Source organism: Protopterus annectens, chromosome 2.part0, assembly GCF_019279795.1.
Source record: "Protopterus annectens isolate FY-2018-M chromosome 2.part0, PAN1.0, whole genome shotgun sequence".
NCBI lineage: Eukaryota > Metazoa > Chordata > Ceratodontiformes > Protopteridae > Protopterus > Protopterus annectens.
This window is the reverse complement of record NC_056728.1, coordinates 1,937,849,501-1,937,874,643: the sequence shown is the minus strand read 5'-3', so window position 1 is coordinate 1,937,874,643 and position 25,143 is coordinate 1,937,849,501. Positions and strand designations below refer to the sequence as shown.

At 39.8% G+C, this 25,143-nt stretch overlaps 1 protein-coding gene across 1 annotated transcript in view; it reads right to left on the bottom strand.

The window, feature by feature from the left end:
- The window catches only part of LOC122792903 (CUB and sushi domain-containing protein 1-like), a 4,548,980-nt gene that overhangs the window by 3,743,902 nt on the left and 779,935 nt on the right, over window positions 1-25,143 (bottom strand). Inside the window, exon 13 of the mRNA XM_044060461.1 lies at window positions 10,619-10,810. Coding sequence (XP_043916396.1) covers window positions 10,619-10,810 — 192 coding nt within the window. The remainder of the gene's footprint in view (window positions 1-10,618; window positions 10,811-25,143) is intronic.

Below are 25,143 nucleotides of genomic sequence, written 5' to 3'. Positions count from 1 at the left end.
AGGGACAGTCAAACAAGTCTGAATGACAATTCATATGTTGAGACCAACTCCCACCCTGTCCTTATTTCTCTTCCAGGAAGTCAGAATCTTCATTTTGCCATCAGATTGTTTCAGACAAGTAGGTTCTAAACAATCATTCGTCAAGGTTACAGATTGCAGTTGAAGGAAAATCCTCCTTTCCACTGGGTCATTCCTCATGCTGAAGATGCAACTCTTTTGTTTCCTCCTCTTCTTCATCACATGCTGTTCCAAGGAACAATAGAACAAGTTTCACCTTCCCAGGGAGGGAAGGTGGGTTTATTCAAGGATGTTCCTTCTTCCAAAAAATGAAAATGTTTGGAGACCAGTTCTGGATCTTTATTTTCTTAACCTGTTTAATATAGTACCCCATTTCAAAATGTTGTCACTTCACAACCTGTTACTTCTTCTTACTTTTTCAAGTTTCCTGGTAACACTAGGCTTAAAAGATGCTTATCATCACATCTGTCTTCATCCAGATTTCAGGCTTTTTTAAGGTTTTGTATGTCAGGATCACATTATCAGTTTTCTACCTTACCCTTTGGACTATCCACTCCAACAAGAGTATTCAAAAAGTGCATACCTATTATTATAGTTCATTTCAGGCTACAGGGTATCCACATTTTTCCATATTTTGTTGACTCCTTTATCTTTGCATGTCAACCAGAAACATCAGTTCAAATAGCTTTTCTTCCACAGCAAAAATAGATCTTTATCTAGATCAATTTCTAAGGATTTCCACTCATATTGTGGTTACTGTGAGGGAAAACTATATGATTTTGGGTCTCTTGGCATTTATGATTCTCATGATACCCCTGGCAAGACTCCACATGAGATAGATACAGTGGTATCTGAAATCCCTTTGGCCCCAGCATCAACACCCTTTATCCATTCAGATCCTAGAGCTGGGGTTTGTCTGAATGGAAATCTTTTGGTGAAGACAACAGATAACCTCAAATTCAGGCCACCCCTTTTCCCTCCCTACTTCAAAGCAGTTAGTCACACAGATGTTTTGGATTTGCTTGGGAAGCAGTCATACCTCTCAAGTTTCAACTGCCCATATTTTCACAGACTATGCAGATTTTTGCCTCTTATTTACGGTCTGTTCCTCATAATTTTTTTTCTGACCAACCACTGAGGGTTGAAGTCAAAAAATAATGACAGACATTTGAGTTTTGGACTTCATACACTTAATTTTTGCCAATTGAAAACCTGTTATTTTATGACCTTTTTGCATTTGTAAGAGCAATATTTAGAAATGTTCCCTATTTTGGGGCATTGTTTGCCCCTATATTTATGGCTTTGTCCAGATTTCTTGCTGTAAGGTATTGAGAGGTGTTGGGGCAGTTTTGGGAGGGATGAAAGGACAGATGTAAACACAAAAAACATAAAGGAAATGCTTATCCTGATCAAGGCACTCAACTGTCTGAACCATCATTGGTCCCTGGGACCTCTTTAAGTGGTTACAGAAAATACCACAGTCATGTGGTACATCACCTGGCAAGGAGAACCAGGTGGATGTAGCTCTGCAGCACTGTCTCACTCTATAGGCATTCTACATTGTGTCAGAACAAGATTGCATGGCAAGCAGACTGAGCAGGACCAGGTCAGAAACTCATGAATACTAACTAGATCAGAGAGTCTTCTAATATTTGATAAGTCTATGGGAATTCCTCATGTGGACCTCTTTGCCTCATCTCTGAACAATCAACTGGCAAAATTCTGTTCCTTGACTCCATGAAAACTGTGCTGGAAGACAGATGCCCTTTTCTTTTCTTTGGACAGGAATGATGTTCTTCTTGTTTCACTGTTGCAGTCATCACGCTTGGGTTATCTGCCTGCAGGTAGCCCTCAGTCAGCCCGAATACCAGAGTCTTGGGATTTCTGCATTGGATGCTGTCGCCTCTTCCATGATGTCAGGTCATCAGGGGTATAAAACATGCAGCCAATGCCATTACATCAGCTTTTCTTGCTGTGTGGGAGCCCGAAGCAGAGGCAGTTCACAAGGGCTGGTCTGCTGCTACCTGAAATTTTCATTTTTCGAGTTTCAAACCTGAAGTCTTCTAAAGCTAACTAGTACGTTGGGGATTGTTTTTTCTTGCTCTAACCGATGTCAGAAAAAGTTAACAATTGTCTTTCCTATGGAAAGGAAATACCTCACAGAGATTTTCATTCTTACTGTGTCACCTATTTAGGCACAGACCACAACGACCCTCGCTGTCGGTTTTGTGCCTTGTTTAATGTCCAAACTACTCATTCTTGGGCTATCTTTGTTGCTAAATTCTTTTGCTCTTGTTCTTTGTATTCTGAAATGGCTTCAGTAAGCCATCCCACTACCGATCTTCCGAAAAAACATAAGGATAAAGACAGAGACAGACCATATAGGTCCAAAACTGCTGACAACGCTTCCGTTAAGCTAGTCGCCAGTCTGCCAGTACTCAGTAAGGTGCTTTGGCAGCCCCTGATTTGCATGCCTCTGGTGAGACCCATTCAGAGTCCAGTATGCCACAAGATGCTTCTTTGATTATGGAACCTGCAGATGTCTCTACCTTGGATGGATCCAGAGCCACTGTGCAGGCACCGGCTTCTGAGGGTGTATTTTGAACTTCCGATTTTCGTATTAAACTGACTACTTCATTTCAGACTAAAACAACAGAGTTTCTCAGGCCCAGAGCTTGCACTATGCCTAGAAAACTGATGACTCAAGCTCCCATGTCACAGAAACAAATGCTTAGAATGGCTGAAGACCTTATAACTCTAATTAGGGGAAGCCAGCCTTTCCTTCCTAAAAGACAAAGAATTGATTTCCCTTTTGACTGAACAGACCATGAGTCCAATGACTCTGATCCCTCTGATTACCAGGACATACCCTTATCTACCTATGAGGATTCAGATGCAGAAGATTCCATTCTCTCTGCCTCCCCTCCAGAGGACTTTTTTTGGTGAAATCTTGCATACCTTAAGAGAGCATTCTGCTGGAAATGCCAGGGCTACCCACAGTCCAAAAAGAGACTCAGAGAATTTTTAGACTTGTCTCAGCACAGGTCTCTAGCTATACTCCCTGTCCTGGATATTGTAGATAATGTTTTCATGGAATCCAGTCTTACTCCTGATACTTTACCTCTAGCTCCTAGAAAGTCTGATAGGTACTAAAGGGTACCTGACTCTCACAAATTTCTCTTTAAGAATCACACTGTGGATCCAGAGACCATTTCCCAGGGACCTAAAGGTATTAAGGCTACTACAGCCAAAAATCCTACCCCTTTGGACAGGTATTCAAGGGCTTTAGACAGATGGGGCAATAAAGTATATACCTCTGCAAATACTTGCCATCAGGTCTTTAAATTGCCAGTTTCAAATGTTGAAGTACCAGCAGCATATTATGGAACTAATTAAACAAGAAATGTTGTTGCTTCCAGATTTTGCAGAAAATAAAGATTTACAAGAGTTAATGCATTCTGCAAACCAAGTCAGTAAACATACTTTGCAGTGTGGTTTTAATGCCTTAGAAGCATCTTGCAGGGCTGCTGTCACTGGGTCTGTACTGAGAAGGCATGCCTGGCTGAAGGAACAAATCTTGCCAGACCATATCAAAGCAAAATTACTAGATGCTCTATTAAACCAGCAATGTTTGTTTGGCACAAAGGCAGAAGAGGTTCTTAAAAAGATGGAGGAAAAAGCTAAATCTATGCAAACTGTTAAAGATTTCTTACAGGTACAACCCCCTAGATTCAGTAGGCATTGGCCTTCAAAAAATGGTCCTTTCCAGTCCCTACCTGGTTTTCTCAGCCCAAACCCAGAGGCAACAGACCGCCAAGGCTACAGTCTCAGGGTACACAGAGATCTAAACAATGGAGTGCTCCTCCCTCAAAAACAGGGAGCAGTAAGCCACCCCCTTATGGAAAAAATTCACAATGACTTGTCTATCATCCTTCCCAGCCATGCCCAAGTACCTGCACCCTTAGGAGGAGAACTCGTCCTGCATGCAGAAAACTGGATGTCCATTACCCAGGACTGATGGGTCCTAAACATTATATCCCAGGGATACAGATTCTACTTCCTCTCACTGCCAACCCCAAGTGGGTTGCCAGACCTTCCTCAAAACCATGGGCAGAGGCTCAAAAGCAAGTACTTTCTCTTCTCAGTATCTGAGCTATTCAACCTGTTCCAATAGAGCAAAGAGGACAGGGCTGCTACTCTGGACTGTTCCTGGTGCCCAGAAAAGAGGGCTCTTGGTGCCCTTTCCTGGACCTGTCCATTCTCAACACCTTCCTGGTGGTCCCAAAATTCAAAATGCTTACATTACAACAGCTACTTCTTATGCTAGATAAGGACTCCTGGCTAATCACCCTAGACCTAGAAGAAGCTTATCTGCACATCCCCATAAGGGAATATTGCAGGAATTCTCTACGTATCAGGGCAGGCTCTATGCACTATCAGTTATCTGTACTTCCCTTTGGCTTATCTACTGTGCCCAGGGTATGCACAAAGTGCCTGTCTCCAGCAATTGCATATTGCAGGCAGAGAAAAATTCAAAATTATCCATACTTGGATGATTGCCTGATTCAGGTGGACAGTCAGGAATTGTTACTTCAGCACTTGGCATTTGTAAGGAGACTTCTAACTTTTCTGGGGTACACCATCAACGAAAATAAATCACATCTGGTGCCCAACCAAAATATTGTATTCCTGGGAGCAAGCTTGAACACAACTTCCCAGATGGCATTCCTTACTTCAGAAAAGCAGGTTTATTTCACAAACTACTTCAAACTAATGGCCACCAGAACCCAGCTATCTGCAAGAAAAATACTGCAAGCCCTAGGGTTCATGGCCTCATGCATTCTACTAATTTCATATGCAAAACTGCATATGAGGAAACATCAATGGTACTTAGAAAGACTCTGGTGCTGACATTCTCAGGACCTGGAAACAATTATTCCCATCATTCCTTGTCTAAGGGCAGAGTTCCTTTGGTGGGCAGAGGCTTGCAACCACAACAAGGGACTCCCTTTCACTCAACCCCTCACCGCCCAAACCCTGACAACATACGCATCAGACTATGCATGGGAGGGGTTACATGGCTGGCAAATGCATTCAAGGCAAATGGAGCCCAGGACAAAATTCACCTACATATCAATCAAAACGAAATGTTAGCCGTACAGAATGCTCTGACAACCTCCAAATACCTTATCCTTTCTGGACAACTCTTGATAAAGACAGACAACACCACAGTTATATGGTATATAAACAAGCAGGGGGGAACTCATTCTTACCCACTCTGCAGGTAAGCCATGGCCCTGTGGAACACAGCCCTGAGCAACCATGTGCACCTGCAAGCTCAATTCATGCCAGGCAAACAAAATTCATTGGCAGACGACTTAAGCAGTAAGCTACTGGACCCACACGAGTGGAAACTGGAACCCAACTCATTCAAACTTCTAACCCACAGATGGGGGACACCAGTGGTGGACCTCTTTGCCTCCTCCCAAAACCATCAATTGAGCAAATTGTGCACCAGAAATCCCCACAGCCAAGCAAAGAAAGTGGATGCCCTATCCTTTTCATGGGTAAACCTTTCAATTTATGCCTTTCCCCCTCTGCCCCTCCTCTAGAAAGTACTACTCAAGATCAAACAGGATAAATCAAGGACAATCTTTATTGCATCTGACTAGCCCTGCCAGCACTGGTAACCACTCCTACGCAGTCTGGCAGCATTGCCATCCTGGCATCTACATCAGACCTCCTCCCTGCTGTCCCAGCAGGAGGGACAGATTTTGCATCCTCAGCTGCAAACCTTGAACCTTGCAGCCTGGCTTATTCCCTGAATACACCACCAGCAACCCTCAGCAAACAGGTGCTGGACGTCATCCTTGAGGCCAGAAGGCCAAGTATTAGGAAATCCTATTCAGAAAAATGTAAAAGATAGTGTTCTTAGAGCCAGTCTCAAGTAATGGACACAGCCATGCCCACCTTACCTCAAATCCTAGATTACCTAGCAGAGCTGCTCCACAAAGATTAAGATTAAGATTCATGCCTCGGCCATCTCGGCTCATTATAATACTGAGCCACCTCTCTTTTCTCACCCTCTGGTCAAACAGTTCCTGAGAGGCACTAACAATTTAAGACCCCTGAGGACAGCTCCCACCCATGCCTGAGACCTTAACTTTGTACTAGAGAAGCTCACGCTTCCCCCTTTTGAGCCTGCTGCTACAGCATACTTAAAATTCCTCTTTTGGAAAACATTCTTACTTCTAGCCATCAGTTCAGCCAGAAGAGTGTCTAAGTTATGGGCACTAATGGCTGTGGAACCCTTCATTATTTTCCATGCTGACAGGGTTTCCCCTCAGGACTAGCCCATCTTTTATGTCCAAGGTGGTATCCAGTGTGGCTCTAAACTAATCCATCCATTTACCAACCTTTTTCCCTAATCCCCAGAATAAAGGGGAAAGGATCCTGCACTCTTTGGACATATACAGACAACTCGGGTTCTACCTTGACAGGACTAAGCCTTTCAGAAAATCTGACCATCTGCTAGTCAGCTTTGCTACAGGGGCAGAGGCAAGGCCATTTAAAAGCAAACCATTTCCAAATGGATAGCACACTGCATCCATTTCTGCTACAAACACCATGGAAAACCTACCCCATAGGGATCAGAACTCATTCCACTAGGGCTACCTCAACCTTTACAGCATTTCTCAGGGGAGTCCCTACCAGGGACATCCTGAAAGCTGTAACCTGGAGTTCGGTACACACCTTCACCAACCATTACCACTTTCCTGTCTTTTCTAAATCCAGAGTTGGATTTACCACAGCAGGCTTACAAGGCCTGCTAGCCAGCCCTACTATTACTTGACTGCCTCCACACTTCCTCAGCTTTGGGACTCAACCCAAGTGTGATGTCTGCAACAGTGAAACAAGAAGAACATAGTACAGTTGTGTACACTTACCATAAATGTAGATGTTTGAGTGTATTCACTGTTGCAGTCCTGGTTACCCTCCCTCCAGCCCCCTGACTCTTCTATGCTTTCTACCTATCCTCTTTTTGACCATATCTTATGGCTATGGTATTTAATTTTTACTGGAAGTGTTCCACACCATGTAATTGCTTCCTATTTTGGGGGCTCCTGACATCTGGGGCAAGAAAAACTGATGTAATGGTGCTGGCTGCATGTTTTATACTCCTGACGACCTGATGTCATGGAAGAGGCAACAGCATCTGATGCAGAAATCCCAAGACTCTGGTACTCTGGCCAACTGAGGGCTATCTGCAGGCAGATAACCCAAGTGTGATGACTGCAACGATGAATAAACTCGAACATCTACATTTATGGTAAGTGTACGCAACTATACTTTCCTGTATGCCTTTTCGCACTTTCTACTAATATCCGGAGTACTTCTGAAGATTGAGAAGGAATCCTTCAAGATATTGTGGTGACCCCTTCTGGCCAAGGCAACCATGGTTCTTCTTTCTTTTGGAAATGGCAAGGTGCAATTACCACAAGCTTCGACACAGACTGGATTTACCCACACATGACCATGGGTGTATAATACTCCCTGACATCAATCACCTTCAACTGACTGTAGAGATGATAGTGTCATAACTCCTTTTATGTACCTATTCTTCTGAGGATCTGAAGCAGGTACTAATGTAGACAAGACATGCGGCCACCAGAAAAACATATATTAGCAAATGGAAAAGGTTTTGTAGTTGGTACCGAGAACACAACTAGCAGACATTCAAGGCTAGTTTTTCTCTAATTTTATAAAATTTGCATAAGTTACTGCCCTATGACCTTTCATTTATCATCCATTTCAGCACGATAGCCCATGTATCGTCTTCTTTCAATGCAGTCTGATGTCAAAATGCTTTTGAAAGTTGTTTTGCATAAGAGGCCTCCAGGAAAACTTATGCACCCCCCCCCCCCTGCTTGGGATCTTAATTTTGTGTTAGATTAGCTAACACTTGCTGATTTGAACTAGCTAATCTGGTTGACTTGAGGTTCTTAAATGGAAAACAGTTTTACTGACTGTTCTAACCTCTGCTAGAATGGTATCTGAGTTGCAAGTTTTATGGTGAGTCAGCCCTATCTCATTTTCCACTGGGACACTTTTCTTTGAGAACTAATACTTGTTTTTTGTCTAAAGTGGTATCCAAGTTTATTTTAAGACAAACTATCCATCTCCCTGCTTTCATTCCTGAAGCTAAAATAAGGGAGAAAATATACCCCATACCCTGGATGTCCACATACATCTCAGGTACTATACTGACAGAACTAAACCATTCAGATCTTTACATCAATTGTTTTATGATCTACCCATATAGCTAAGGCTACTACAGCAGTGATTAATATGAAGAACATACTACAGTTGTATAAGTTGAACTCACCATAACAGTAGATGCTTGAATAATCACTGTTGCAGTAGTTACTCCCTCCAACCCTTTGTTTTTTGGTGTTTTTTTTTTTTTTTTTATGCCAGGATGTAGACATTTATTTTTTGTTGTTTCTAACATTGTTCTTTCAGAGCTTGAAAGTCTGGATGCATGAAAGGTGCATTGAAGCTTTGGGAGCTGGTCGGTCATTATATCTTTGGCAGGATATAACCCATGTATCTATGGATACTGTAGCAGTAGTGATCAATATGCAGAGCATCTACACTTATGGTAAGTTAAACTTTCACAACTGTGCATACCCTGTACAAGTTGCAGAACATTTTATAAAAGCCCCATAACTGTTTAAAAACAGTATTATGCATACAAACAACACAGCAGTAAGTTAGAATTATCAGATGAATTACAGCAGTTGTAAATAGCAGCAGCATTAAAATAAAAAGTTAACACACAAACATACAGACACACACACACACACACACACACACACACACACACACACACACACACACCACACACACACACACACACACACACACACACACACACACACACACACACACACACACACACACACACACACACACACAGACACACACACACACACACACACATATGCATATATTAATAAAACAGAAATTAATGAAATGTATACAATAAAAAAAAGAAAGGAAGTTGCCAAAGGGATATTATCTGTTTCTGGAAGCTGTAATCCACCAATATAGGCTATTAAGGAAATTTAATTGTGTGACTCCTTTAGCTGGCAGTAAAAGACTGAATAACAGTGTTTCTATGATAGGCTTTCCCCTGATGGGATGGTGTGGCCATTTGCGTGTCACAGAGAGTGAGAGGACGGGATTCTGAGGTCTGGAAAGCTGCCACAGTGGGTTTGTGCAGTCAGAGAACCCATGTGCCACTGAGACAGTGTGAGTGATGAACATCAGTCCAGTCATATATGCCAGTGGCATTATAGTGAGACTACAGGACAGGGAAACATGACCAGTTACAATAAAATGTACATATGTCCTTTTCAGGAGATGGGATGGTTCACCAGATGGTTGTAATAATAAACATGTAGACAAAAACTGCTTAGGTGCTTTCCCCAGAGAACTTGTATACTAAGTAATTATAAAACTTTTTGGATAAAACTAATTATGGATAGAACACGAAGCCAAGCCTGAATGTAGATATATAAGTTCATTAATCCAGTATTAAAGCCTGGAAGTTGTTAATGAACAATGATTCCCTTAAAGAGGACTCACACCAACATTTCCATATATTTAGCATAAATGGAAGACAAATAATGCTGCTGATATTTAAAATTGGAGATACAAAATCTATTTTTAATTACTGAAATAAGAAAAAGCAAATGACTTTTAGTCAAAGACAATGTGCTGAAAGTTATTTCAATGATTAAGAGTGAATGCAAAGGATTTGTTCTGGCTATATGATTTGCTGACTATGTTCCCTATATAAACCTGACTTATATGGCTTAGTGCTAGGTTGCCTTTTGTCATCTGTTACATTGCAGGTAAAATGTATTTCTTTCATCCATGCGCATTTTCTCCCAGTCATCCTTTGCAGAGTCATTCAGTAACTGCTTATCCAGTCAGTTGTAGCAGAATTAATAAACAATACTCATATCAAGGATAGCAGGCCAAGTGGGTACCAAATTAAATTCCATGCAAGGAAGAACATTACTCATGCTGTATCGGGAAATTACAAGGAAATATTTAAAAACTGAAAGATAGGGTGTCTAAAGACAAACTGCCATCTATGATGTAATAATATTTAAAAAACTAGACTTCCTAGATTGAGACAACTGTCTTTTTCAGATGACTATGTAATACTTATATTTTATAATGCACTGCTACTACTAGTAATACATTATGTTTCTATCATAGGAAGTCAAATACATTTAATAATACGTAATCATAAGTAATCATGTCATTTTATTCAGATGAGAACCAATATTACTTCTGTAATAAGGATTATTGGTCATTTTACCTTGTAGACTTCAAAATATATAATGAAAAATTGACTGAAAATAAGGAAACTTAACTCACTTTTGCAGTCCTTTAACAGCCTTTGCAAATTTAAGCAAATTCCTATAAGTAACTCAAAGAGCATAGCTAACATTGAACCAAGTTGTATGAGATTGTTCAGCAATTTCTGTAAATCACTTTACTGGAACATTTTACATTTTATTACCTATGCATGATGGCAAAGATTTATCCCAAACTCTGCGAGGTCCACTTAGACATGTCAGAACACTTTCTCCATGCATGGTATAGCCAGGGTTGCAGTTAAATGTAACTGTTGTCTCAGCAAAATGACCTTCATCTTGAGTCTTATAACCATAGTTTGGGATGCCTGGATCTTCACACCTCACTAGATCAAAACCTAAAACAGAAGGGCACATTTATTAGAGTCTGCGTCTGCTAATTATTTAGGTATTATCTTATAATACTAAGAATCAAAACTCATGCAATAAAAATATCAAAAAATAAATAATATTGATCCTTAAGATGAAATACATTCATTGAAAGAGTCAAAATCAGTACCAAAGTAATACTGCAAAGTCATAGATTGTTACAATGACCCATTATGCATACACATGCCCCACGTAAATTAAATATACCAACTCCAAGATCGCACTACACTGGAAAAAAGTTAACTTCCTAACCTCACTGTACTGCGATCACCATACACTGACCTTAGGAAATTAACTTTTTTCCACTGTAGTGCGATCTTGGAGTTAGTATATTTAATTTACGGGGGATATGGGAGGTCCAGAGCTGCTTGCCCCCCTGCAAAAACATAGTACGAAGTGTGTTTCTTAGGTGTTGTTATACATGGAGAGGAACTTATTTACATGTGCAATGTAGTTTTCAATATTATGAAGCTAAGTTTCAATGTTCTGAAGTTTCATTGTTTTGAGTTTTCAGTGTTTTGAATTTTCATGTTATGGTATCAATGTTATGAATTTCAGCATTATCAGATTTCAAAGTTTTGAAGTAGACCTATATATATATATATATATATATATATATATATATATATATATATCTGTGTGTGTGTGTGTGTGTATGTGTGTGTATATATATATATATATATATATATATATATATGCATCTCTATTCATATATATTATAATATTGTGGCTTGGTATACCATCACAGCTGGAGTAGAAATTATTTCAGAATCCAGGGGATGGTATTTACTGAATTAGATACTACTTATGGAAAACAAGGTTGTGACTGTTAGACTGTAGTATGGATATACTGAATTTAAGAAATGGGAGTAGGCAGCCTTTGACAGTTAAAACAATAAAAAAAGGCTTTATATTGGCGTTACTATAAGAGTTTAACATAATATCTGTAAAAAATGATTGTCCAAACGTACGATACAGGAGCATATTCTCTGAACTACTCAAATACTAACTCCCTTGCCCAATGCTTCCTAGAAATTATAAACTCAAATGCCCTGGATCAACTGGTCAATACCCCCACCAGTGGGAACAACATATTGGACCTGGTCATCACCACCATGGGCAACCGGTGTTCCATACTAGAGGTCAACCCCTCGCTGGTTAGATCAGACCATAGACTAATCACTCTGGATATCCATATTCCACCCCCACCCCCAAGAAGGAAACCATCATGAAAAACTTTTCAAAAGCAAACTGTGTTACTTAAGACAGAGGTGGAAAGGTTCAAAGCCCCCATGCTTTAGGACAATGCTGTCCAAGCTGCTGAAACCTTTACAAAGGCACTCTATGAGCATCTGCAGGAATGCATGGATCATGCTATCCCAAGTAAAACCAAGACTCTCTCCTCCAAGAACAGGAAACCAGTCAGGTGGACTCCTGCCATAAACAAGCTATACAACAGAAGGAAGAAACTAGTACAGAAAAGAGGAAAATCCCAAGAAGGAAAGACATCCCTGATCAGTATCAGCAAGAAACTACAATCCCTCATTAAATCATCCAAGGCTAGTTTTGAAAGAAAAATTGCCAGTGACTCCAAAGATAACCACAAAGCGTTCTTTAACTATGTCAAGAACCTAAGTGGAAACTCTCAGATCTGCTCTGAGTTAGTGCAGAATGGCACAAAATACACTGAACTGACTGATATTGCCAACATTCTGGCAGACAGGTTTACTGCAAACTTCACCCCCCTCTCAGCCCCTAAAGGGCCCATAGCCATACCAGAAGAATGTAGGGCCCCGTCAATCACTGACACACAGGTTAAAACAGCACTATCCAAAGCCATAAACAGAGCTTCAGTGGAACCGGATGGTGTCCCAGGCTGTGTCTTACAAGAGTTCCAAAATGAACTAACCCCTCACCTAAACTGTTTAAACTCAGCCCCTCTACAGGCTACATACCCACAGAGTGGCACACAGCAACAGTTATCCTGCTCCACAAAGGTGGAGCCATAACAGACCCCAGGAACTATCGCCATATAAGCCTGACTAGCCTGGTCTACAAGGCTATGGAATGCATCATCATGGAACTCATTAACAGAGACATTGGGAACCTCCAAACCTTGGACCCTACCCAGTTTGGCTTTTTTAAGGGAAGATCATGTCTCCTAATCCTGGTGGTCTTCTTTGAGATGGTTACCAAGGCAGTAGAGAAGGGAAAGGAGGTCCACACAGCCTACCTAGACCTCGCAAAGGCTTTCAACACTATTCCCCATTCTAGTGTTATAGACAAGATCACCAGCTTGAACATAAACCCCTATGTCACGAGATGGGTTGCCATCTGGCTCATGTATAGAACCCACATGGTGAGAGTTGCAGGCTCTATGTCCAACTCTAAACCAGTTACAAGTGGCATCCCCCAGGGCTCAGTCCTAGGCTCCTCCTGTTCGGTATATACTTCTCAGAGATACAGGCAAGCATAGGAGGACTATGGCTGACCAAGTTTGCAGACGACAGCAAACTAGGGGCCATAATTGATTCTCTGGCTGATACAGACACCCTCCATATGGGTCTCACTGAGACAGATACCTGGTGTCAAAATCATGGCCTCAAGCTAAATGCCAAAAAGTGCATAGTCATCCCCTTTGGAAAAAATAAAGTACCCGCAAACTACCACATAGGTGGAAGTCCTCTAAATACAGAAAATGTAATAAGGGATCTGGGGACCCATGTAGATAGTAATCTATCCTTTGATAATCATATTGTCAAGGTGGTTAGAAAATCCTTCTATTTGGCCCACCTAATCACAAAAGGGTTTGCATCTAGAACCTCTCTACTCATCACTCATTAGACCCATCATAGAATACAATGCCCCATTTGGGATGTACCTTACAAGACACCTGCAACAGCTGGAAGGGCCACAAAAGTACTTCACCAAGAGGATTACTGGCCTCAAACAGATGCCCTATGCAGCCCAGCTCAAGAAACTCCAGCTGTACTTGGTTGTATATCGCTTACTCAGGGGAGATCTCTGCCTGACATACAAGGCCATGTCCAACCCAGAATTGATGGACATGCTCCATCTAAAAAAAAACAAATCCCAGAGAGCCACACACTCTAGAGATATAAACCTCACCACAACGATAAATAGGACTTGCTGGAGGGATAGATTCCTATCCCAGAGACTCCCTATGCTTTGGAACAGGATTCCAATATACATCAGGCAGAGCCCCTCACTAACAGTCTTCAATAGAAACTTTGACGGGTGGAAGGGAAACAGAAAATTTACCCCGGGGATCACTGCAGTGGCTCTGCTGGACAGTGGCACAGGGAACTAAAGGCTCTGCTGGACAGAGGTACAGGGAACTAATCTAAGGGGGTGGTGAAAGCCAACGTATTCTGGCTTGGCTTATAAATGCCCTTGGGCAGATAGCCTAGTACTTACCTATGAACTTAAGAACCTATGAAAAGCAAAGTATGATTTGTTAAGGATTTGGGAGCACCTTTAAAGAAGGCAAGAGGAGACAAGGACATCTGGCCAAGAGATGGATGGATTGCATAAAGAAGTCCTGTGACAGTTGGGTATGGCTGCTGAAGAAGGCAGCAGGTGGCTCTGAATTGAGGGAGATGACAATAATTGAAGTGACACCCCAAATGAATGTAAAAATGGGGAAAGGGGGCCTAAGGATGATGATGATGATGAATTTGATACAATGTACTATTAAGTATTGTTCCTTGTAAAAGACTGAGTGAAGAACAACTAAGGTATTTTTGCCAACTGTCTGGCAAACTGTATTTGAGACAAAAACAATGTGCAGCCCTTCAGCAGCAAATATGTGCCTATCCAGGCCCAAAATTGTTCAAAACAGCCCCAAGAATTGAAGTATATCTTGGTTATGTGTCATTCACAATGAACCCCTTACTCTCCAGGAGAAGAACTTGCAGAAAGATCAGACTAACACCCGAACTGCGATCAATGTTCAAACTGCACAAATTTGCAATCACAGCAGCTGTCAGTGAGCCAAGTAAAGTCTATGAGCTAGTCCTCCTGAATACCATGTATACTAGCCTATATTAATCAAGCTATCCCCATCTCCTATTGTAGTGAAGATGATTTCTTTGTTTTCAGAATTACCTTCCAGTGAGGAGGTTTACCCATGGTGGTATGTTGACAAATGCACCCTACTGTAGGCCCTAAATGTCAGGGATCTGTCAGCCACTCTCCTTCACTGTCAAGTGAGTGTTTTTCCCACATATAACACAGCCTATCACATGTCTGGTTCAAACCTAGCCTTAGCACACACACGTCCTATCCCAGGTGCTCATTACCAGGTACTCAAAGTTTGTACTTATTGCAAATAAATTGAGTAAAGGCTCTGTTTAGCAATCATTTCTCCATGTCATTGTACTATTATTCCAGTGTAATATGCATTGTAGACCAGGATTTCCAAAAAATTTAACTCTGTGCCTAGGCACAGTTTGAGACAGTGACATTGCAGTACTTGCTCAACCAAACAAATAGGATACACTATTGAATCCAAGCTGTTCTGTTGATACAGTGACAAAGTATCTGTGGAATAATCCATGCAACTGTTATAACCATTTTTCTTTCTGCTCTCTCTTCACTTCCATCCATAGTAACCATTGGTCTATCCCTCAATATAACCAGAATTGTTGTTTCCCCAGGAGATGATAGCATGAGTCAGGTGGCAGAAGTGGTGACATCATCCATTCTCAGAGGGCAGGAGATTTTTACCTAAGTCATATTGCCTTACTATGCATGCCTAATAACAAGCTGCAAAGTTTGCCATGCAATGGGCCTTAGTGAGAGCATGACACTCACTTCAGCAAATAATGCAGTGCCTTACGAGTTCTTGTCATGTGTGAAGCAGGAACTCCCATGAAGTTTCTGATCTCCTTGGGGATTCTATGATGGATGATCTGCTTGAACATGTGCACACATTCTCTCCTCTGTGAGAAGAGAACATGTATGATATCATCATTCCTTTGTCCCATTGCACTAGTTCTTCTGGCACTCAGCCATTTAAAAGAAACAGGCTCTTCTGTGTCACATTAAGGGCTTTATCCCTCTGCCCAAACACAGCAGTCTATAAAAATTTCTTAAAAGCATAGAATGTCTACTGTTTTTCAATAAATTGCAAACACAGTCGATCAGCTATAGAAAAGCCCTCTGAGGAAATATGAAACCCTTTGAAGGAAGGATTTTCAAGAAATCTTAATCTGTACATAACACAGTTTCTATTTTTTAGTACTTTGTCTTATTGCAGAAAGAAAGCAATCATATTTTGTTGGGTGAATTTTTACAAATGTTTCAATACTCATTATGATACCATCAAGGGATATTTAAAGTAGATTCTGCTGCACTAGTTTAATAGATATCAAGTCCTGGATAAGAAGTCGTTTTGGATTTGTAGCTAGGCCTTAACAGCCACTACAAAATGTTTGCCTGTACAATCCAAGATATATGTTAAGTTATAAGCAAGGTTTGATACAGAAGCAGCTAGTAAAATATTGGGCTAAGTATTCAGGAGAACATTACTTAAAAAAAGCAGGCAGGAGAGACTAAATGCTCAAATGACCACCTACATAAATTAGGGAGATGATGGCTGCCTTCAGTGATATCTGCAGATGTGGGTTTTCCTGAATCCAAAACACCAAATATCGAGGTCAGTCAAAATCATCCCTCCAATGAAGCATATTATACCCAGAGATGCTGCATTCTCAGTGTTGGCTATATTTAGCTGGCCTTGTGTGATGAGACTTTCCTACATTGGAGCTGCATTCTACAATAGCTAGTATAGGAGATGATGAATTTACTTAACCCAGTTTTAGTCAACAATCATGGACCCTGTAAAACTACTTCAGATTGTCCCTGCTTATGTTCCCCAGGTAGTTTCATACAGAACTTTGGGAGTACAGTGAAAAGTACTGGCACTATACTTGTAATACAGTAGGTCGCATGAAAATTCCCCAAAGCTGCAAGCTAGTGGTGACAGGTACAGGGACAATTTCTGTACAATAAGAAAGAGGCGATTGTCACCTCAGCTTGGGTATACTTAATAAAGGGAAGTTCAATAGTCCCACTATTTAGTTTTTTTTTATCTGTAGGGACTAATTCCATTTACAGAAATGCTTTCCATAGACTATTGCAATGTATATATTTAAAATCCCAGTTATTTTACTGATATGAACACTTAAGAGTTAATTTGAAAGCAGTTGTTTACACGTGCTAACAGTAAAAATATATCAACAGTTACATTACTTAATCTTTCACATCTACACAGTGTAGATTCTGATTTGAAGACAAAATGATTAGCTGAAATGAAGGACATAATTTAAAATGCCATATTCTCTGTTTCTCACACATTCTGTTTAAATTCTATTGTACACATCATTTAATGCATCATTTATGTATTTATTTCACAGTTCTGTACTACAGTTTTATTGTTGGTGTTTACCCTAGGTCTGTCCAGTAATACAGCTCTTGGTTTAATAGAATCTACTAGTTATCAGATATAATAAAGAAAGAAAAGATGCAGAAAACAGACTGAGACTGAAAATATAGAGGCCTAATCAATATCACTGCCTTTGTCTGGGTCTAACTGGTAATTAAGAAACACTGAAGTTATTTATGCATGGTTAAAAGTTTTAGCAGAAAAGAATAAAATCAGTTTAGAGTCACTGGAAAATTGGAAGCTATAACTATAATTAGCAAATTTTAAATTATTGTTTATTTTCTCTGAAGCCTGACAGATGAAACATTGCTGGTTCATTTAGCATTCAGCACAATGATTTCACTACATAATAAAAAAAAACCTTAATGCGGTAAATGTGAAGAAATGAAAGAACACTTGGTTCTATAACTGAAGTTCCAGTAATAGCTTCAAGATGTATAGTGAGATTATTTTTATCTTGAAAAAAAAAATTTTTTTTTCATGCCAAACACCAAAACTTTCTGTGAGGTAAACAATTTTTGTTGTGGTTTTGATCACCTGAGATTTTCTGTTCCTTGCCATGAGGGCATGTAGATCAAAATGTGATATGACTGGAGCAAGCTTAGCAGATAACTTGACCTGACATCTAAAGGAATACTGCACTTAATCTATAAAAGTTTAATATGTTACTTGGTCTGACCTAATGGAAGCATAACACTGCCCTACTACTCAATTTAACTTTTACTGCGCTAGTCATGATACTGTTGGATTTGTGGGCTGATTTTCTTCAATATGTTATTTTTAATTGTATACCAATACTGTATATCCTCTTTTTATTTTGCCTGCATGGTTTATATACACCTGCTATTTCTTTACCTTTCCCTGTCCTGAGCCTGAAATTGACCATTGTATATTGCTGTTATACCCTGATTAACAAAGCTAAATAAAATAAAGTAAATCATGATTAATAAATATAGTCAGTAATATGAATCACTGGGTCTTGTTTGTCTGATTATTTGTCAAAATCTTCTGTCGGTAAAATGGATTTAGTAACTACCTAAAAACTTCCTGTGTTTTGCTGTTTATCCATTTTGTATCTCTGAGGCATAACACACTTTTCTTCTTCAATACAAGTATGCCAAGAACATAGCACCTCGTGTAGTTCAGTGACCATGGGGCATGCATACAGCTATAAATGTTTTATTTTATAATCTTGTCTCTTTTCTGTCAGCTGTATATTCTTTTAAGAATTTTGTCATCATTTCACAAAACATTCATACTTAGTTGACCAAGGCACAGTGATTGATCCCGCTTTTTCTAGGGGTGGGGGGGATACTGAAAGAGCTCCAACTCCTAAAATGGAAACTGGCTAAGTCAATAACAGCTGCATCACTCCTGCATTCACAAAGTACTCCGAGTAAAGCACAGTTCCCACAAATTAATATTCTTATTAAATCAAATGTTACAGTAAGGTATTTAAAAATGGAAAACATTGGTTCATTTGATAAGGGAAACTGCAGACTTAGCAAAGTAATTATTTTATACTGTCAGTATATGCAATCAAGCTATCCCTTTCTGAATAAAACAATTTTTGGACTATATAAAATTTATGGTGGTATGGGGCATATGGCAGAATTCACTCATAATGAACAGATCATGCCAAGAGACAACCCAACCCCCACCCCCCACCATTCATGAGTGAATATTTGTCTTGAGTAAAGAACAAGGCAGGTAGCTTTTTCACCATACATTTATTGATCAGTGGATACATTTTATTGTTGAAACTTGATCAGATTCTAAATCTGCAAAGTTGTATTGTAATAGTAGAAGAAATCATTATATTCATGTATGGGCTTTATTACAGATCTGGATAATGCTATTAGATCTGCCCTTATTCAATAAGTAATTGTTTTTAATATTAAATAGATATTATATTTTTTTAACTACACAAACAATACTATGAGTAAAGTAATAATTTCTTCCTACAAGTATTTCCAAGTCATTAGAGTAATGAGCAAGATTTATGACAGTGCCAACTATAGTAAATATTGTCAAATTTGTTGAAATCAGCAAAAGTACAACAAAAGTATTCATATTATTGTTACTGTATTGGTATTACAACAAATGTTAAATTCATTGAAAGATTTTTGAAGATTATGGATATTGTCCTAATCAGAAGTTATAACCAACAGTTTGCAATCATCCATCTTATTCCTGAAGCAGTTCTTGATATTTACTTTAGAAACCCTGTGGTTTTCAGTTTAAAACTGCCCACATGGAAGAACGCTACTTGAGGGATACTGTTAACTGTTTGTTGAACAACTATATATAGAGGTGGTGAGAGAAAAAGAAATAAGTGACTGAGTACTAAAGACAGTGTTCTCTAACATGAGTGAAGACTCTGGGTGAGCTCACACGGAGATTCATGTTTGCCTCTTGTAAAGAGAAATTGAACTGAACTGTCAATTGTTTATTTCAGCTCAACTTTGAGTCATTTATCTGAATTAACTCTATAGCTTTTCAGCACAATGTTTAAGCAGGAAATGGCTGAAAACTGTGCATGTCGAGCTTGATAAATAAAGAAAAAGAAATAAAAGCTAAGCAGTGTGTGAAAAACATTGAATATGGTAGAGTTTTATACAACACTGAATTACAGTAGGTGCTGTCATTCATAAAGTAAATAATTTTATACAGCACCAAATTATATTCAGTACTAATCTGAACACAAGTTAGAATTCTATAGTAAAGTGCATGAAATATCTGAGTAAGATGAAATGTTTTCTAAAGAGTAAATTACTAACACTAAGTCACTAGCATAAATGCAAAAATATGTACCTGTGCCCATATGGAGGCTTGCTCCAGCAAGAAAACTGGGACTTCAGGGCCTGTAAAGTAAGATCTTTGTTGGTGTTATGGGAATAGAATCACAACAAAAAGCTGTTTATGATAAAATTGCTTTGCTGAAATACTGGTGGCATTTCATGAAATTAAATCTGATGTAAGATATTGTTTTAAAATTAAAACCATCTTCAATAAAAAGAGAGTTCATTACTATGAAAAGAGCACCGATTATAAAAGAGAAACAAAAAAATGTACTCTTTGCTGACTAACGCAAGAAAAGGGTGCTGATTCTAAAAGGTTAAATCCCAGGGCAGGTTAAACGGGTGGGGGGGGGGGTGGAGTACTGCTGTGTAAACCAAGAAAAAGAAAAAAAATGTTTCATCTAATGAATAAATTCTCTAACATGAAAAGTGGGATCATTGAGGTGTCAGGCAAGAAAGGGGTATTGATTTTCAAAATAAACCCTCAAAAATAAATGCTGAATAGCACACTTTCACAGATATCTATCTATATATATATATATATATATATATATATATATATATATATATATATATATACACGAGGTGCTTATTCTGTAAATCAGTGGCAAAAGTAGCAATAATCGAGGCAATAGTTTTCATGCAATCATGATAGTAAAGCAAAACTCTAGTGAGGTACAGCAACATGAATTGGCTAACTATATCTGGTGCAACAGAATGGCAATGATTTGAACCAGAGTACCACTGATGTTGGCAATGGATATTTAGCAGTCCTTTGTTGCATTATATAATATTAAACCTTAATATGAAGTAATGATACTGGCTCTGGTTCTAAGATAACTAGCATATATGGTGTTGAAGACAAAACCTGGATTCCAAATTACAGAGCACTGCTAAGAAAAGATGATGGCGCTTACTACAGGAAATATAACAGTGTATCAAACAACAAGAAAAAGTAAATCTATCACTCATAATGTTGTATAATTTTGCATGGCAAAGTCAGAGGTTTACCTGAATATACAGAACTGTTAGGACAGTCAGAGATCACTGTCTTCAACCAGGAACAGCTTATACCTCTGGCTAAACATATGATGTCCTTACATTCACTGCTGTGGTATTCTTAACTATATGGAGGTCCCTGCCATGGAAGTCCAACATCTGGCCAGTCTTCCAAAGACTTCTGAATTCAAAAGGTATGCCAAATGTCACCATATGTACCCTGTGTAATGTAGCGCATAAAGGTGACATTCAGGCTTAACAAAAACAGAACTTCTTTGCCGACAGTCTGAACATATCTTTTGTCTGTTTACCTGCATCCATTTTCTGCCAGTTGAACGCATCTTCATTCTCCATGAACTTCTTATGACTGTTTGTTGTTTTTGCAAGATGTGTACCCCATTAGGGATTTTACTTTTTCTTGTTTTTTTGTGTTCCTTGAAGTAAACGTCCTTCAGAAAGGGTAAATGCCAGTGTGGGAGAGAGATTCCCCATAGTGACTGCCACAATAAGTGTCTTTTTTGCTTGGTGTTTCTCATGACCATACGTCCTGTTCTATTTGTCAGACATTTGTTCCAAAAACCCTTCACAGTAGACTTTCTTCTCTTTCCCTGTATCTTAAGAGCCAGCATCTTAGGCTACTCACTAAAGATTCTCCACCCAAAGTGTCAGCCATTAGGGAAAAATAAGCTTGTTATGAACCTGGAGGCTCACCTGGCAGTGTTGTCATATTTCTCTGCCACGACCGTGTTGGAGGCTGGTGAGGATCTGGCTGGCAGCACATCTGAAGAGGTTTTGCAGGTATCTATTACAAACATTCAAAGGGAACCATGGTTGATTTTTTTTTCTGAGGAGCCTAGGGGAGTTCCTCAGTTTCTAGTTGGGAAAGAAGCTCCTGTTACAGTTCTCAACTGTCATCCAGGATCTGAGCCTTCTCAGGACGTTCTCTTAAAAAAAAAAAAAAATAAATATGTTTCTTCTGCTTCACAAACTGAGTGGCAGGCTTTTGTTCAGGGGTTATTTTCTGCTTTAATGTCCTTAAAGCCTCTTCATGGAGTTTCAGTCCCAGCACCTCTTTGGTCCTCTACTCCTCTTAAAAGGCCTAGTGACCAGGATTCTTCTGAGGATGAGTAAGATTCTACTTATGAATCCCTGACTTATTCTACTCAAATTCCTCATCCTTTGGACTATGGGTCAGAGAAGGAGGACTCTATTAGTCCTGATGTTCCTCTGGAGGAAATTTCCTTTGGCGGAACACTCTGAGATGATGGATTTTTTTTTTTAAGTGAGATTGTACTCAGGTGTCTGATATCCATAAAAGGTACTATAAGTTGTCGCAGTTGCATTCTCCTAAACCTGTGGATATTTCTCCTGCATTGGCACTTCTTCCTCTAGCTTCCATTACCACCAGGGAGTTTCTGAGAGTTCTGGTTTTCAGGGAATCCACTATTTCAATATTCCTTCTGGCCAAACTTCATATAAAAAAGTTTCAGTGGTTTCTGAAGTCATTATGACTTCAACATGCTCATCCTCTAGAATTTGTAGCCCCTCTAATTCTTTGCCTCAGGCAGAAACTTCCCTTGTGGGTTCAGCAGTTGTCTCTGAATCCAGGGATCTCCTTTTCATCTCTTCTTCCCTCTCAGGAATTGTTCACGGACACCTCAGACATGGGATGGGGGGGTAACTTTTGACTTCCTCACCTTGTCAGCAGAAGGAGCACATCAATATCAAAGAGATGAGAGCTCTTCTGCTGGCTTTTCAGGCTTTTCAGTCTTTTTTTCTTCAGGGCCTCTCAAGGTATTCACAGACAATACAACAGTGATGTGGTATATCAACAATCAGGGAGGAATGAGGTCTTATCTTCATTGCTAGTTGACACTTCTGGTAATGGGATTTCCTGTCAAGTGTCAAGTGACTCTTCAGGCAGTTTATATCCCTTCTGGTCAGAACACTGTGGCAGATACTCTGGCAAGTCCTTAACTCAGGCTCACAAAAGGATGCTTCACACGGATGTGTTTCTGGACATTATCCATCAGTGGGGTACTCCTCAAGTGGATCTTTTTGCCTCCCCTCTGAACAGACAACTTCCTCATTTTGTGCCAGAGTCCCAGGTCCTCTGTTAAGGAAGGTGGATGCCCTCTCATTATCTTGGAAGGGGTTGTTTCTTTATGCATTCACTGACCTTCCTGTCATTCCAAAAGTCCTGCTGAAAATTCAACAGGATGCTCCCAAAATCTTGTTAGTGACTCCCTTTTGGCTGCAACAGCACTGGTTCCCTCTTCTTCTGCATATAGCCAGGGGCAATCATCATAGTTACCTCACAGGGTGGATTTAACCACACAAGACAAGGGATCTCTTATCCATCCCCACCTGTCCATGCTTCAACTGATACTGTGGGTGATAGTATTTTGATTCCTCATAGACACCTTTTTTTCTGAGGATGTGCTTCCAGTCCTGCAGGTGGTCAGGAAACCTACAATGAGGAAATTCTCCTTATCCAAATGGAAGAGGTTTTCTTTTTGGTGTCACTTTTGTAACCTGGACCCACTTACTGTGGATGCTCCTTTGGTTCTCTCTTATTTGTGTGAGTTGCTCAATGCTAGTTTGGCATATTCTTCTATTAAGGCCCACCTATGAGGTTTCTCTCCTTGTCTGCCTTTTTATCCTCCTTTAGCTGCTAGATTTGAGGTGAACCAATTTCTTAAAGGAGTTGTTAATATTAAACCTCCCAGGAATCCTGTTCCTCCTCCCTGGGATCTTAAATTTGTTTTGGAGTAGTTGACTGTGACTCCCTTTGAGCCTGCTGCTTCAGCTTCCTTGCAACATTGTTCCTGGAAGACTGTTCTTTTTGGCACTTACATCTGCCATATGGATGTCTGAGTTGCAGGCCCTTATGGCTTGTCCTCCTTTTTTGATTTTTCATGAGGCCAGCGTGTCCTTGTGCACTAACCCTTCTTTTATGCAGAATCAGCCTATTAATCTGTCTTTACTTTTTTCCCCTCCCTACAAACTGAAAGTGAAAGGGTGCTGCATACTTTGGACATGCATTGGCAAATTACAGTTTATTTGGATAGGAACAAGGCTTTCTTTTCATCCTAGATCTTTGGGGCTTGCTGTATTCAAATGGACTATTTCTTCTTTGATTTCTAAGGCTATTTCCCTTTTTTGCACTTTCCATGGCAAGAGCCTTCCTTTTTCAGTTAAGGCCCATTCTACTAGAGCTGTGGCTTCTTCTACTGCTTTTTTCAAAGGCTTAGAAACTAATTACATTTTTGAAGCCGTTATCTGGACTTCTGTGCATACCTTTACCAAGCACTACAAGTTAGATGGTATCTCTAGAGTTAGGTGTGGTTTTGCTAGTTCAGTTCTCCATGTTTTTAGGGGATTCTTCTGCCCCTTCCTCCTCCCTAGTTTCCTCTTGAGCTTTCAGACTCTCCCATATGTTAAGAATACTGCAGCAGTGGATGTAAGGACACAGTACAGTTGTGTTAAAATCTTACAATACCGGTAGATGTCGTGGCTTTCACTGTTGCAGTATTTGCTCCTTCCATCCCCCTAGTTCTTCACTTTCCTGGATGTAGACATTACCTCTTGGGTTCCTTGGACTGGTGTTCCTCCTGGGGCATTCAGTTCTGTTTTGTTCTGTTGTACGTGACCATTATACCTATGTTATGCAGGGTGTGTATGGTGATGTTCAGCATACCTTATAAATTCAGAAGTCTTTGGAAGACTGGCTGGATGTTGGGCTTTCACAGCAGGGAATCTCATATAGTTAAGAATACTGCTACAGTGAAGGCAAAGATATCTAGCATTATGGTAAGATTCTGCACAACTGTACTATTTCTAGGCAATTACAAGACTGTTGACTGACCTTGACCAATAAAACATCTGGCAGAGTAGAAAAAATAAACGGAAGGCTGAATTATCCAACAAAATCTCTGAACTTTTTTGTGTGTGGGAACAAAAAAAATACCAAAGCAAGCTCAGAAATACTAACTTATGAGACAACATGAATGAAAAGTGAACTGATGCAAAA